Raw genomic sequence first — 15,817 nt, forward strand, 5'->3', positions numbered from 1 at the left:
CTTTCACCATGACAAAGGGGGCGAGCCACCCCAGTAATCATATGATTAGTCATGTAACCCGCTGCACAATGTAGCTCTGTTATTCAGAGAAGAGAAAATTTACCCGATAATCATTAAAACGAAAGTTTATCAAGTTTCTTATTGCAAATTTACTTTGGCAACCCAAGCAAAAAACAAGAAACACGAAACATTGTGCAGCCTTTAAGTTTCTTTAAGAATCCCTTTGTTGGAAATTATACTCCAAAATGGCCTTTTAAATAGAATAACAAAATTGTAATTTAAATATATATACATGTATTTAGAATTAGGTATTTTATTACACATCTGTTATCGTAGAAGAGTTATTCGTTTTGAAAAGCAGCTTTTTTCGAGAATTAATTCTCGTTTAATTTCGTTGGAATATCACACTTTTCCCCTTCATTATACACATGCATACTATTGGGTTTGTGAGATTGCAGTTGTGCTTTTTTTTTTTAGGGGAGGGATTCGGGTTGGTTGTTTTTTGGGGGGAGGGGGTTGTCTGTTGTTTGTTTGACATAGGAACTAGGACTCTAATTGTACATGTACGATAGCGTTGTTCGTCCGATTTGTTTGTCATAATGAATAGATTATCGATATAGACTGGGTTCTTGTCCACTGGCATGGTCTGTTCCTTGTCTTCCATTTCGCCTTGAAACTTGATACACAGTGTGAATCTCTTGGTCATCTAATCGATACAGTAATCACAAGCACTTTAAGATACCTAATTCTAGCGCAACTCCTGCCATGCAAGTGGTTCCATTTTCGTTATTGTCAGTACGGTAGCGAAATGCATATCAAAACAGATGAAGAAAATATAGTGAATGGTTATACTTATATTTCAATGACATTATTGTAGATTAATATATATCAGGGAAAACTACATAGGTAAATAGTGAAGTTTAATTTCTTCCTAAGAAGATATGAGTTCGAAATTCAACAGATGAACATGGTAATGACTAAAAGTCGGTCCCGGTCTAGATTTTTTTATTCGATAAAAAAAAAGAGTATATCAAAAGATATGAGCATCATTTCTCGTTAATTTAGATATCATGTTATGAGATCAATCACTGTTCGTTATCTTCACCTTTCATATGACAATTCCAAAAATTAAATTAAACCAATCACACAATAAATTAGACACATGCGTATACACCAGGATATCATTGAGCAAATATATTTGAATGCCCCTTCATATCCCTATCTGTTATTGAAAAGGTAGATTAAACCGGTAATTAAGGAGAAATGTCGGGACCGGGACCGGCTTTTAGCACTGTTTTTATTTGTCGATCTCACCGGTCACAGAGTTTCACAAATTATTTTAAAAAAGATAAAATGATATGATCGACCATCCATCAGAATACATACATGGAATTGCCATATCTAAATCAACGAGAAATGGGGCTCACAGATTTTTACATATTCTTTTTCCTAATCGAGTAAAATAAAACTTGGACCGGATTTAGTCACGGGACCGAGCTGAAGACCGGCTTTTAGTCACTACCGATAAACATGATAAACATAAGATGACTGTGGCGATAAATGGTGTATTATTGCATATTTCGTTCTTTCAGCATCATTCTATTTTATCTGTGTTAATCATAAACGTAAAATCATAGTTTCTGATATTTCAACTCATCCCGAGGAAATGTGTCGTAAACACAGAAAAGGAGTTAAATGTATCTAATACCAGACAAATGGCGACATCCATATAATTCCAAATACGGCGTAAACTATTCCCGGATTAATTTGCATAAATATTTGCTAAATTATTTTTCACAGAGGCCTAAATCTTTTGTACAGATCGTTTCAAAAGCAAATTTAAAATTGCGGATTTTGAGTAGAAAAAGGGCCCAATAAAAAGTATTTAAAATGACCATGGTCCGCGCGGCGTGGCGGGCCTGCGCCTGTCAGAAGTTATTCTCTCTGATGGGACAGCTGTCATGGTGCATCTGATCTTTGACCTCCCACCCATAGAGTCACGCGCTACAAAGGCCAGAGGTCAATCTGGACATATTGTATGGTCGCCACCGGTTGACCGCTGAAACGATGAGAAAGTTTCAGAAACCAATCACAAATAACTTTTACCGGGGTATGAATACAAAAACACAGAAATTTACGATTTTTGTCGGCAATTAGGACTTATTTGGCCATTGTTGTGTGGCTGACCATGTTGACACTGGGTCGACTCGATCGAAACAAAATCATTGGCTTATTAGCTCCAATTGCATTTTCCTATCGTTTTGGACATCCAATTTCAATGATAATAATAGGGAAACAAGTGTTGCTGGCGAGAAAGCAGAAAAATATGTTTTATACAGTAATTGTTCGGAGGTCATTTCTTTGCTTTTGGTCAATTTCCGGTCACCGGGTCTTATGTTCATTAGCACTCCAGTTTGTAGTGCTGAAATACCATCGTTCCACTCCATACACGCACGATGGTTCAAAGTAAGCAATATTTATGTACAGTATATTTCATTTGAATCGCTATAAGACCTACAACGATTCGGAAACAAGGTGAAAAACTGAATTCGATTTGTTTCCTTTTTAAAGATGATTTTCAACACATTTATGCTTTATATTTACGAAATACATGATTTAAATAAAATATTAAATTATAGAAAAGAGTAACATTTCCAAAAACGTGTGGAGAATCTATATTCATCTATTATGTGATGTAAATCGAATTTGTGGGGGTCTGTAAAATTGAAATCACCATAGCAAAGTTTATACATATATAACAAAAAGCCAAAACAACAAGTGCAAAATGCTAACAACCAGAACTCTGCAAATGCATGATTGAAATTACGTATTTTTTGATAATTGATTGATTGATTATATTTTGTTTAATGTCCCTCTCGAGAATTTTTCACTCATATGGAGACGTCACCAATACCGGTGAAGGGCTTCAAATTTAGGCCTATGCTCGGCGCTAGTGAGGGTTCTTTAGCGTGTCACACCTACTGTGACACGGGACGGTCATCTCCGAGGACCCGTGACATTCACACCTCATGCCCAGCGTTTGGCGATAGAACTGTCACTACCTGTTTTAACGACTCAGTTTTGTTGCGGCCGGGATTTGAACCCCGACCTTCCGCTTGCGGAACGACGCTCTACCTCTAGACCACCCCTGCGGTCTAAAAATATTTTAATGTAAATCAAGGTCTTCCATTAGAGACTAATAAACGACCTAGTATTCCACTGTGTGAAAAGATTTCATTTTGTTCGTTTCACTTCTTGTTCAAGAAGTCATCATTCAGATAGAGACGTCACCAGCTGTAGGTGAAGTGCCAGCAATTTTGACCTACACATAGCGCTTAAGGCTGTAGCAGTGAGGGTTCTCTAGCGTGCCAACGCCACGGTGACAGTTTAAGGTAATATCCCAAGATGTCCAAAGAAAATTTCGAATTTTGAAACATTGATGTAATTTGCTTAATGAAAATAATTGTATATGAACAATTGCTAAATGCAAATAATTGTATATGAACAATTGTTATGTGAATATGAAACACAAAAGGAAAATTGTACAAACAGTTAAAAATCAACTTTATTGTTTGGGTCTTGGAAGTTTTGGGAAATAACAAGACGTTGGTAATGTTAAGCAATTTTCTTTTCTTGTGGAACAGCGTCTTACCGATGCATTTATAAGTGCTTTTCAAAGTTCATCGAAATTTATTTTATATAAAGAAATCGTTGATACATTTCGTTGTCGCACAAGGCAAAGTCATTATGATGTAAATATCGAAATTCTGCACATTTTTTGAATGTTGAAAATAAATGGTGCAAAAATTTTCCCAGAATTGAACGCAAGTGCTCATTTTGTAGCTTGCAAGAAACAGAAGATGAGTCATTTTGTTTTTATGTGCCCGGCATTTGTTTTGATCACGTTAAATGTTAAATCTTTTTGCTATAAAAAGTCTTCATTTTTCAGACTTGTACAATTTTAGAACCGCCGCGGTGGTCTTGCGGTAGAGCGTTCGCCCCGCATGTGGAAGGTCGGGGTTCGAATCCCAGCCGCGACAGACCTAAGTCGTTAAAACAGGTAGTGACAGTTCCATCGCCAAACGCTCGGCATCAGGTGTGAATGTCACGGATCCTCGCTCGGAGATGACCTTAAAAACGGATGTCACAGTAGGTGTGGCATGCAGGGTAAAGAACACTCAATGCCCGTAAGCGTTGAGCATAAACCTACATCGAAGCTCTTCACCAGTGTTGGTGAGGTCTCCATATGTGTGAAAAATTCTCGAGAGGGACGTTAAGCAAGATATAATCAATTGTACAATTTTAGTGTATATAACTTTAAAACTATTCAGAAGCTTTGGCAGTATTTATTATTATAAGTTGGGGGGGGGGGTAATACTGGAATCGGGTTGTCCGTCCGTCTGTAGACGCAATGGTTTCCAGGCTCTAAAGCTTTATCATTTCCACCTACAGTCACCATATCATACATATGGACTACCCATGGGACGAAGATGTTCCCTATCGATTTTGGGGTCAAACGGTTAAGCGCACTCCTAGAGAAGATACTATATACCCAAGGTTTTGTCATGCCCTTTCTTTTTTACACACAGGAAAGAGGTAATTTATACCCATTAACAACACCCTTTGGGAGATTGGGGTAAGCGGTGATATTCTTAGTGAGCATTGCTCACAGTACCTCTTGTTGAAAGTTATAGTGTACGAAACAAATAGAAACACTATTTTGTCCAATGTCATTACTGATGTTTCATACTTGGTTACTTAAATTTCATTTCTGTCAAAGTCCCGTGGGGATCCGGGTTAAAAAAGGTCCTCAGTACCCCTTGCTTTTAGTAAGAGGCGATTAAATGCGGCGGTCCTTCGGATGAGACCGCAAAAACCGATGCCCCTTGTCACAGCAGGTGTGGCATGATAAGCATCCCTCCCTGCTCAACGGCCATAAGCGCCGATTTTGCAGCCCTTCACCAGCAATGGTGACGTCTCCATATGAATGAAATATTCTCGAAAGGGACGTTATACAATCAATCAATCATACATTTCTGTCACGATTTTTAGTCCCCTCCGTTGAAGGGGACTTTAAGTTTGCGCTCCGCTAGGGCTGTGCGGTGCACCGAAAATTGCACCGCGATTCATGACACTCGATTCGATGCACCGATTACAAATTTCGGTTCGGTTTAGATTTTACATACACTGATAACCACAAATATGGCGTCCGAGTGATGTGCAGAACATGTGGATTTTTATGTAACAGAGATTTAAATCACTACTGTGTTAAGATTTCGCATTTTCACCACTCAGATACCTGCAGAATATGGTATGTAAGGTCATTGCAGTTTATCTTTTGAATGACATATAGCATTTCTGTCAGTGCTGGAATGAAATCAACATCGTAGATAATGACACAGATTAAATATTTTGACAGTTAATGTGAGAATGAAATAAATCAATAAAGGAGAGATTTTCAAAGACTCTCAATTGGTAGAATTGTTGGATTTTTACATATAAATAAAAACAATATTATATATATTTTCGATTGACGATAGATTTGTTTAATAATTCAAAAATTATGCAGCACATTAATATAACAAATTTAATAGACTGTCAATGTTTTCTTTTTTCTATCAAAGTTATGATATGCAGTTACAAATAGATATGATGTTTACAAATGACGACATATAGTTATACAAAACTTGAATAAATTAAATTATGTATGCTACTCATTAAAATTGTTAATTTTTGTGCCGTCACTAGATAAATTAGACCTAACGTGAACCGAATCGAAAACAAGAGACCAATGGGCCACATCGCTCACCTGAGTCACCTTGGCTCATACTTAAAGATTTTCCCTATATATTCGCATGTAAAACTTTGATCCTTATTGTGACCCCAGCCTACTTCCGGGGGCCATGATTTTTTCAAAATTGAATCTGGACTATGTCAGGAAGCTTTCATGTGAATGTAAACTTTTCTGGTGATTTTTCAGAAGAAGATTTTTAATGATTTTCCCTATATATATTTGTATGTAAAATTTTGATCCCCCTTTGTGGCCCCATCCTACCCCCGGGGGCCATGATTTTAACAAACTTAATCTGCATTATGTCAGGAAGTTTTCATGTAAAACTTATACGGTACCAATTTTGATGCACCAGATGTGCATTTCGACAAATAATGTCTTTTCAGTGATGCTCAACCGAAATGTTTGAAATCCGAAATAACAATGAAGTTTTAGAGCTATTATAGGGAAAAACTGTGTGCCAAAAAAGTGGAGTCAAATTCGTCTAAGGATAAGAGCTATGCGTGAGGGAGATAATCCTTAATTTTGAAATGAATTTCTAAATTTTATAAATGTAAATCTCAGCTTTTCTTGCTCAGTGGTTCTTGAGAAGAAGAGTTTTCCTATATATTTGTATGTAAAACTTTAACCCCCTACTGTTGCCCCATCCGACCCCCCGGGGGTCATGATTTTAACAAACTGGAATCTGCACTATGTCAGGAGGCTTTCATGTAAATCTCTGCTTTTCTGGCCCAGTGGTTCTTGAGAAGAAGATTTTTAAATGACCCCACCCTATTTTTGCAATTTTGTGGATATCTCCCCTTTGAAAGGGACATGGCCCTTCATTTGAACAAACTTGAAAGCCCTTCACCCAAGGATACTTTCGGCCAAGTTTGGTTGAAATTGGTCCAGTGGTTCTCTAGAAGAAGTCGAAAATGTAAAAAGTTTACAGACGGACAGACGACGGACAACAGGCGATCAGAACAGCTCACTTGTGCTTTCAGCTCAGGTGAGGTAAAAACAGAATCGTGCTGTTCTGAATCGAAACCGAACTGAATCGAGCTAACCCTGAATCGTCCCAGCCGTACACTCCGCCCGTCCGTTTGTCTGTCAGTCTGGCAAATCAGTTTTCCGCAATTTTTTCGTCATGCTTGCAAATATTCGTTTGATCAAGTTACTAATCAAATTTGAATTTTGCTCCAGATTATTTGCTAAGTCATGACCCTTGAACTGAGAACATTGATGCAATTACTCAGTTTTCCACACTTTTTCCAGTCATGCTTGCAGATACTCCTTTGATATTTGCAGGCGCGTCGGCAAGTTTTTGACATTGGGGCGGAGAACTGGATTTTTAAAAAAAAGGGGGGGGGGGAACGTATTTTAGCTAGTATGTACATATATTCACCAACACCCCCATATTTTCCTAATATATGTCTTTCCATCTATTGAAAAAATTGCAATATTTGTCTTCAATTCAAACATTTAATAACTTAAGTAATATCAAGGAAGTTGTATGCAAGTTAAACACATTAAACTCATTTTTATCAAATTATATAAATGTACATTGATTCATTGAACAGTTCAGAACATCCAAAAATAAGTCCTCGTCCATCCCGCGCTGAGACAAACTCGTCAGCGACTTCTGATATGTCCATTTTATCCGTAGCTTCCCTGTGGGTGTGTAGAATCATCAAGTGAGTAAGCCTCTCCAGTGTCATAGTCGCACGAAGGTCTTGACTCGGCGCAGTGCAGAGAATGTCCGCTCACTTGTGGCATTAGTGGCTGGAATCACTAAAATGAGTCTTAAGAGAGTTACAATCTCCGAGAACAGACATTTGGTAGCTGGGGGCATTTCAGACACTAACTTTACCAAATACGAAATAGACACAACACTAGTTGATGAATTGTTCAAGCTGTTTCTCGCGAATGATGTGAATGTTTCCAGCTGGAAGATAGAGATGTATGGTCCAAATCATCACAGTAAAATTTTATCACGAAGTCCAGATCTTCTGTGTATGTCTTGTCACCACGCACAGACTTCAAAAGAACGTCCTCTAGATGGCGGTACACTTGGTAGCCCGGCTGGTCAAAACGATCCTTCACACAATCTAAAGCCTCAAAATACTGCTGTTTATAGAGGTCTTTTTCGGATGCTGCAAACTCTGGAGGGGCGTTTCCTGTTTCAAACCGCTTCGGCATTTTTCTTCGCCTTGGCAAAGTTGGCTCATTGACATCTAGATCGTCAAGTTTGTTGTTGAGAGATTCCCAGAAAGTATTGAAGGACTCTTCCTTTCGCATCTCACTGAGCGATGACAACGAAAGTTCGGTTATGTGTTGACCCTAAGTCATTAACGACTTGCGGTAGTGTACAATGTAAAGCGTCATACCATCGATCGATCAATTAATGAAGCATACTTAATACCATATTTTTAATTATTGTGTACACACGTCTGGCCCAGGTACCTACTTCACCTTTTTCTTTACTATTCTATTTATTTATTTTTTATTTTTTGCAAAATTATTGGGGCGTCGACCGCCGCCCCTGCCCCCCCCCCTCCCCCCTGATTTGGTACATTACTTTTACCATGACATGTTACAGATCAAGTTCGAAATTTGTCCCGGTCCGTTTCTGTTTGTCGAGTTATGACCTTTGGACTTTCAAAATATTTGCACCTGGAGATATTATGACTTATATTTTGATATTGAATTTTCAACAAATTATGCATGAAGTTTGCATTCTATTCTCGTCTCAATATTTTTCTGTCGGTAGGGGACAACGCATTGTCATGCAACACTCTTAGAATACTTTTTTCCTGATACTTATATGTTTACATATTGCAGTATTTCTGAATCTTCTATCATTTGCCAGTATTGTACATTATGTACCTATAAGTTACAAGGTTCCGTTGGTCAGTAAACGATACCAGTCCGAAAGAAGACTTTCATTTGTAAAGATGGGCGCTTGGCCAAGAGACAGTCACTTCCTAGGTTTAATGTGGCGTCGGGGTCGATATTCGATTCTGGGCGTCCCGAACTCTTTAATCACTATGGTACAGCAATGGATTGAAATAACTTATTCTGTCTTCAATAATGCATAAATTGCTGGGGGAAATCATATATCATAATATACTTTATTATGTAATATTAGGAAACATTTTTTAGACATTATGTATTGTCAAAGTTCAAATGGACTTCAATATTGTGATACAATGTTAAAACTCTTTTTAAAAAAACTTTCAATGTTTATTTTGAAAATGTTATGAATCGGTCTGTCTCCTTACATTTTGTACAAAATTATACCTTCATATGTTTATACCTATTGTCCTATGCCTGTGCACCTCTGGTACCAATATAGCTTCGCTCTGACAGACTGAAATCAACTTACAAGACAAAGCTATACGTTTATGTTTTGTTTTGTGAAAATTTGATTACGTTTATTTCAAATGGTTAAAATAGCTTTTAATTATTTATCGATGCAAGAACAACAAAGTTGATAATTTATAGAAAAAGATTAATACAATATTTAATCGACTTTACTGAATATACGGTATTTAATCTAAATTGCATTGAAACTGTAGTTTTAAAAAATCCTTCTCATCCTGTTATAAATGTCGTGGAGCCAAATATTTAATAAAAAGAAAATGAAGTGACTAAGCGAGGGGGTATTTGGTACAAAATTTACTTGAATGTTTATTATTTTGTATAATGACAATGTTTCATAGAGCAAACAAATTATTAGTTGTATCCAAGACGAGCATATTTTGAGTGCCTACAGCAGCTCATTTGTCCGGAAACCATGTCCGATAAAACATCTTGGGATTTACAATGACATCTCAGGGCCGAACTCCTTTTTCACTTGTATGTAGACTTTTAATATCCACTCAATTATGCCACGTTGACAATGAATATAATTATAATTCAATTACAGAACCCACAAATGACTCCCCTGTAACTAGCCGACAAGCTAGACCAAGAAGCATATGGCTAGCCTCCAATTAAACGGAATAACAATACCCTAAATCCTCGAGAATAATTTTGTTGCAATAAAAAGACAACCCTCATAATTCGAAACATCCGAAAGTTTTTTTCCAAAGGCAATTAAGACGGCAGAATTCATATTTTGACAACGTGTAGAACCCGTGCCCTGTAATCACGATCCCCTCCCTTTTATTTGGGACTTCAATGGATTTAGCGCCCCTACTTAAACCATTGTCGTTGCGGAGATGCATTTAGAAAGAGGAATAATAAAACTAGTTTTTCTGAGGTAATTACATCTTTTTCTTCATCTTGATACTTAAATGACACATTTTATTCATAAGTAACTCGCGTCCCCCAAACACAAAGCCATGTTTACCACAGGTTGTAAACGTTTACCCGCACGGGCATTTTTTGATTAGACGTTGTTAATGTTCATTATTAGCGATGATGTGCTATTTTCTTTTCGGGCGTCCTCTAGGTCTTTTCTTTCACATTAACACATCATGAAGTGTGACCATGGCTTTGTTGCATTTGACGGGAACTCTTTGATGATCCCAACAACACTTCCCGGCATCTTCACACTGTCCAACAGAAGACTATTTTACGGCTCAGAGAAAATGGTCAGTTGTTGCCAAAATTGACAAATTAAGGCGTGCATAGAACCCCCTTGGGTCATAACGGATCACTGTATCGGCACAAGAATCACACTTCGCGCTAAAAAGATTAGACTTCAAACAAAAGTGGACACGTTTAGTTCTATTGAGGTCCTGCTATACATAATCGATATCAAACTGCTAATTACTCCGCTTTAAGATTTTAAGATTTGCCGACAGGTATTATGCAACTATTCAAAGAATGCTACAATCTTTATCAATTTACTTTATCTTCGATTTCGTGTTGTTCCTCAATTTGAGACGACTTAGGAATTTCTTTTTACAATACAGTGAACATAATAATTCATATTTTCTATATAAAAAAAAAATATCATTACTGTCGCGATGATGAGACTCAATGTATATTTTAAAAATCTTGTAAAGTGTTTGTTTTCATATTTTTTACGTAAAATTTTACAAGCTTCATCAAAAAGAAAATATTTGATGTACAAACAAGAAAAGAAATTGAATGATTTATTTAAATGTGATGCCTGTAAGCATAATGAAGGAGCTCGTCCATTCCGCCGTGCGCCGGTGCACCTGTGGAAGAGCCTTTCAAGCAACATTAAAAATTAGAGATCGGTAGAAAACTTTAAAACACATTTTAAAGACAAATTTCTGCAGAGTAATATTTTAACGTATTTTACATTTTCATATCTCGATATTATTTTTAAAAAGGCATAAAAGCATTACAGTGTTTTCATCAATTAATTTCTAATTAGTTTATTTTCGACATCTTAAAATATTGTCGAATTTAAAATAATATCTGAGTTCATGTTCATCACACCGAAGAAGAGTGACTCTGCCAAGGAAGATATAATAAAGAAGACCCACTACGTCTAACCTAATCCCCAAAAAGATACAGCTAAACAATTAGGAACATGTATCAACTCCGTGGACAAAAGATAATACTTTACAAAACAGTATGGTTCCTTGCTACCACCAAAAAAATCTACCCATAAGTTACTAATCCCCGCCAAAGGAAGACCATTGTTCAGGCAAATTGCAGTGCATAATCCTTATCAAGTAGATCTAGCATGTCGTGAGGACCAACAAGAAAGATCATAGATTTACAATGTCCCCGGGATAGTCTGCACGTGTTCAGACACTCAAAGTGTGCCGAGTCATACAAGCTTATGATCTGTGTCCAAAAGTGATCATATTGCAGACGACAAAAATACCACGAGAATAATTACGTCCGGTCAGAAGTACTTGAAAGTAACTCTCAAGGGCTGTTTTCTATTCATGCCTACTCCCATGCTCCTTCACAGGTGCGCTGCATGTGGAAATTACAATATTTCAAACATATTGTGAAAAGGAGGGTACAATCGTCAGAAATAAAAATCCCGGTCTATAAATCTGTTTTCTTTGCTATTCTAACTCCTTTTCTCTAACATTCTCGTCTTGAAAACACTTAATGCTTTTTATGTGTAGCATGCGTATGTTTACTTTTCATTTGAAGAAATTCTAAACTTGAAATGAGGACCGACGCCCCGGGGCAATCCAAGACAGACACCCGAATGAGGGGAAAATTCGTAAATCTTCATGTTTCAATTACAACACAGCGCCACGGCTTTCTGTATCGTTTTTCAAAAGATTCGATGAGTTCACGAGAGGTCCTTACGTTAAATTATGATGTGATGTTGATATTTCTGTACCAGATAAATCATTTCTTTTATATTGTTCAACACGAAATTACGACAGCAAATCAAACCCTGTGGTAAATAGATTCAGTGCGTATGAAGAATAAATAATACCAAATTACATATTTGATGGGGTTTTCTACCCATTGGACAGATTCATTTAATATCTTTTGATTTCAACTTCAATATATATTTTATACTTAAAAAAATATGGTAAATATATGAAGTTCAACTTTATTACATACACATATACAATGTAGGCAGTGTCAATAGTTCACCGGGCTTTTCTTCGGGAGAGAGCAATATTGTTTTTAACACATTCTTTTGCATAATTTATTTTAAAAAGTTCTGAAGTCCACAATTTCACGGATACTTAGTTCTGTATGCGTGCGCTGTAAACGTTTCGGTGACGTTGATAATGCTCGCGCATCCTTAAGCACTTGTTGAGTTTCTAATCCATTAACCCTAGTTGGTTCGGGTACAAAATGCCATCAGATCAAGTACCCCTCGCCCTGATACAGCACTCAGCTGCGTTTGACTCGATGTTTGCGGGGCTTCAAAATAAATAGTTTATTGGAATTTGATAGTTTGAACGTGGCGGAATTTGATAGTTTGAACTTGACAAGTTTTAAAAGTTAAGAAGTCGCACTTTCATTGACCAAACATAAACCGGCATAACAAGTATCCTCCTTGTTTGGTCAGTCCATTGGTTACTATGAGGATTCGTCGATTCCTTTTGTCCATATATTTACTCATCTTTTCCAAATTCGTAAATTATCCAAAGCACACGTTAAATGTTTCTAGCATAAATAAACTGTTTATTTTAAACAAAGACCCTGGGATAATCTTCAGAGCCGAGACCCGGAGTCCGATTGTCGTTGCGGACCTCGCCTGATAAGGATGTCATTTGATACAAGACAACTTGTATAGGAATCAGTCGTAAATTACTCGATCGAAGATTTCGTAGGAAATTTACGGGTGTCCCGTGTTGTGGGTCTGTCGTTAGAACACACCTGGGGACCTGTCTGGATTTACCAAGCGATTAATGGGATTTAGCATGAAAATATTCAATATTCCGTTAAGGTTCCCCAAGTACTTCACCAGTACATCCGTTCATACTACATACACACGAGTTTAACTTAGAAAACGTGGGACATACACACGCTGTAGTATATTGCAATCACTTCATATACATGGCATACCAAAGACAGTTACTTCCCTTTTGTCAAATATCGTATATGTTTATCAAATATCGTATATGCTCTGTAAAATAAAATTCAAAGACCAAATAAAGTTTTTAACAATTTTAATAGTCATACATGTATAAAGTGATTCTTTTAATATAGAATCGGTAACAATACCATATAAAACATTCAATAGCACTTTTGAAATAACGTGTAACAAAGTCCTGGAAGCGCGCATTTCTATCACAAAATGTCATCTATAACTGAAGTCCTGAGAAGCATTTGGTCGTTTAAGCTGGTCACCATGGCCTCCAGAGACTATCAGAAGCTTCAGGACCACCCTGCTTGCACTCCACAAAGGCACTTCTGTGTGGTTGAGCAATGGGTTTGGATTTCTGTGACATATATTCATTTGAGGGACTGCTAACTGGAAAAGAAGGAGAAGTGTTGTTGACGGGAACTTGTAACGTGAACACAGGCAAGGAGTCTGGCGAGGTCATACACTGCCTTTGGTTAATTTGTCCGACATAAACGGCAACGGGACCGTTATACAAATTGCTAGGAATAATTTGAAACTGTCCAGATAGTTGGGCAGATTTGACTGGAGAATTGTTATTGCATTCTGTTGATAACACTGGGCTAGCAATGTTCAGTAACTGTGGAGAGGGATTTTGAGATTGGGGTGAAGTTTGGCGGTTGTAAGAAAATTCAGAAGATTGTTGTTGGGGTGCTGTATTGGCGTTTTGTGGAATATGAACACTTAATGGCTGTAGGATGTTCACGCTTTGAGGTCGAGGTGACGTCACGCGAGGCTGACGGGACGGATGTGGTGTGTGGACATTGTCGGAAGAAGCTGGATTGTTCTGCGTTTGCAGACAGGTGGAGAGATGAGAGACCAGTCGTGATTTTACATCTGGACCCACGTTTTGCACGGTTCCTAAGTAACGAACAACTTCATTGGCGCACTCATGGAATCCCGCTCGGAACTTTGTAACCACTGTAGGGTCGGAAGCTATGGCTGACGCTAACTGGTTCCTTTGCAAGTTGCGAAGATGCTTCACCGTCATCTCGAGGATATCAGCTTTCTCAAGTTTGGAATACTGAGAGCTCTGTAACATACAAATAAATGCTCCGTTATAAACTTTGCATTATCATTCAGTGTGACTGGCATTTTTGAGTTGACGACAGGCAAGAGATAAAAATAAATGTAAAGAATCATATTTAAAGACAATGCGGACTCATGCCGAGCATTGACTACAGGTTAAAGATGACAAGATATTGACAGGTACAGACAAGACAGACAAATCACAATGACGAAGACTTGTGTAGGGGTTGGTATCTTAAGAGAACAGGAATTTAACATCAAAATATGATAAATATGGATGGCTCGAGTCAGTACATTGTGATAGGCTATCATTTAATGTATCAGTTAAATGTCATTGTCATCGATATATCTGATAACGGATATATAAAGCTGAGTAATTATGATTAACCGTTAAAGTTATGCTGTGTAATGATTAATTGAAGAAATAATATCTTAAGTACAAATACTTACGTCTTTTCTCATTGATTCGAGGACCAGAGATTTCAGTTGAGCTAAGCAGTTATTAATTCGAGCCCGTCTTCTTTTCTCCATGATAGGCTTATTGCTCTGAAATAAACAAATGTCAATGATAAATATCCATTATACAAACAAACAATTAACTTCTAAAGCTATCCGAATTAACATTATTTCTTAATTGTAAACAATTCCTTACCTTTCTCAGAGAAGTTTTGTGTTCCTTAGACATAACATTATCCATCGTGTCGACCGACATTTTTAATCACTTCGTTTTACAGATTTTGTTTTTGCATTCACTGTGCTCCCTTTGAGTTCTGATTTAAAAGTGTATCGGAATTGCGGTTGACACGAGCGTTTTATACTCCGGGGCATGTGTCTGGTGTCATCTGTGTTGGAATGTATCGAACCTTTCCCACGGTGAAAATCCATAACTCTTATCCAATCAGAACACACCGTGTCGAGGTGAAAGGTTATGGTCTCGTGCCTATTGGAATTTTATTGGTTGACTGCAGGTGGTTGAGGCACAAGGTGTATCGTTATGTCAATCAAAGTTGTTTCGTTTGTGCAGGACAGCCAGCCACGTGCCGCGGAGATTACCAAGAGTAGGTTTCAAAGTGTGGGAAAACTCCGCCTCTTTAGAGAGTTTGGAACGCTTGAGCAACTATGCAAACATGATCCACGATAAACGGTTCGGTTTCACAAAGACGTTTAAAGCTCGTCTCGCGACTCCCTTATCAGTTTCGGACTGTCTTGCGAGCGGAGGAATTTAAACCATTGTTACCAAGCCGTGGGAAAATGCCTCAAGTCAATAGAAAAAGAATGTGATTAGAATTTAAACTTTTTAAAAACGATCGCTCCACAAGGCGTTAAAGATGGCCAGCTGCTACCAGTGAAATATCTTGTCAGGCACAATCAAATAATGAAAACAAACATTTATGTACAATTTGCATACAAATTACACATATTATCGCTTGATTTACCTGCGTCTCAAACATGTTCCGTTTCAAAGGATATAATGCATCGTATTT

The 15,817-nt window shown here is 37.5% G+C and overlaps 1 protein-coding gene across 1 annotated transcript; it reads right to left on the minus strand.

Annotated features, from left to right (window-relative positions):
- Positions 1–13,333: 13,333 nt before the first annotated feature.
- Positions 13,334–15,490, minus strand: LOC125660530 (transcription factor HES-1-B-like). The gene is made up of 3 exons (XM_048892346.2): positions 14,986–15,490; positions 14,784–14,879; positions 13,334–14,337 (listed from the first exon to the last, which is right to left on the minus strand). The coding sequence occupies exons 1-3, from the start codon at positions 15,043–15,045 to the stop codon at positions 13,528–13,530; spliced, it is 966 nt and encodes a 321-aa protein (XP_048748303.1). The 5' UTR covers positions 15,046–15,490; the 3' UTR covers positions 13,334–13,527.
- Positions 15,491–15,817: the final 327 nt, after the last annotated feature.

The sequence above is a fragment of the Ostrea edulis genome, chromosome 1, assembly GCF_947568905.1.
Source record: "Ostrea edulis chromosome 1, xbOstEdul1.1, whole genome shotgun sequence".
Lineage (NCBI taxonomy): Eukaryota > Metazoa > Mollusca > Bivalvia > Ostreida > Ostreidae > Ostrea > Ostrea edulis.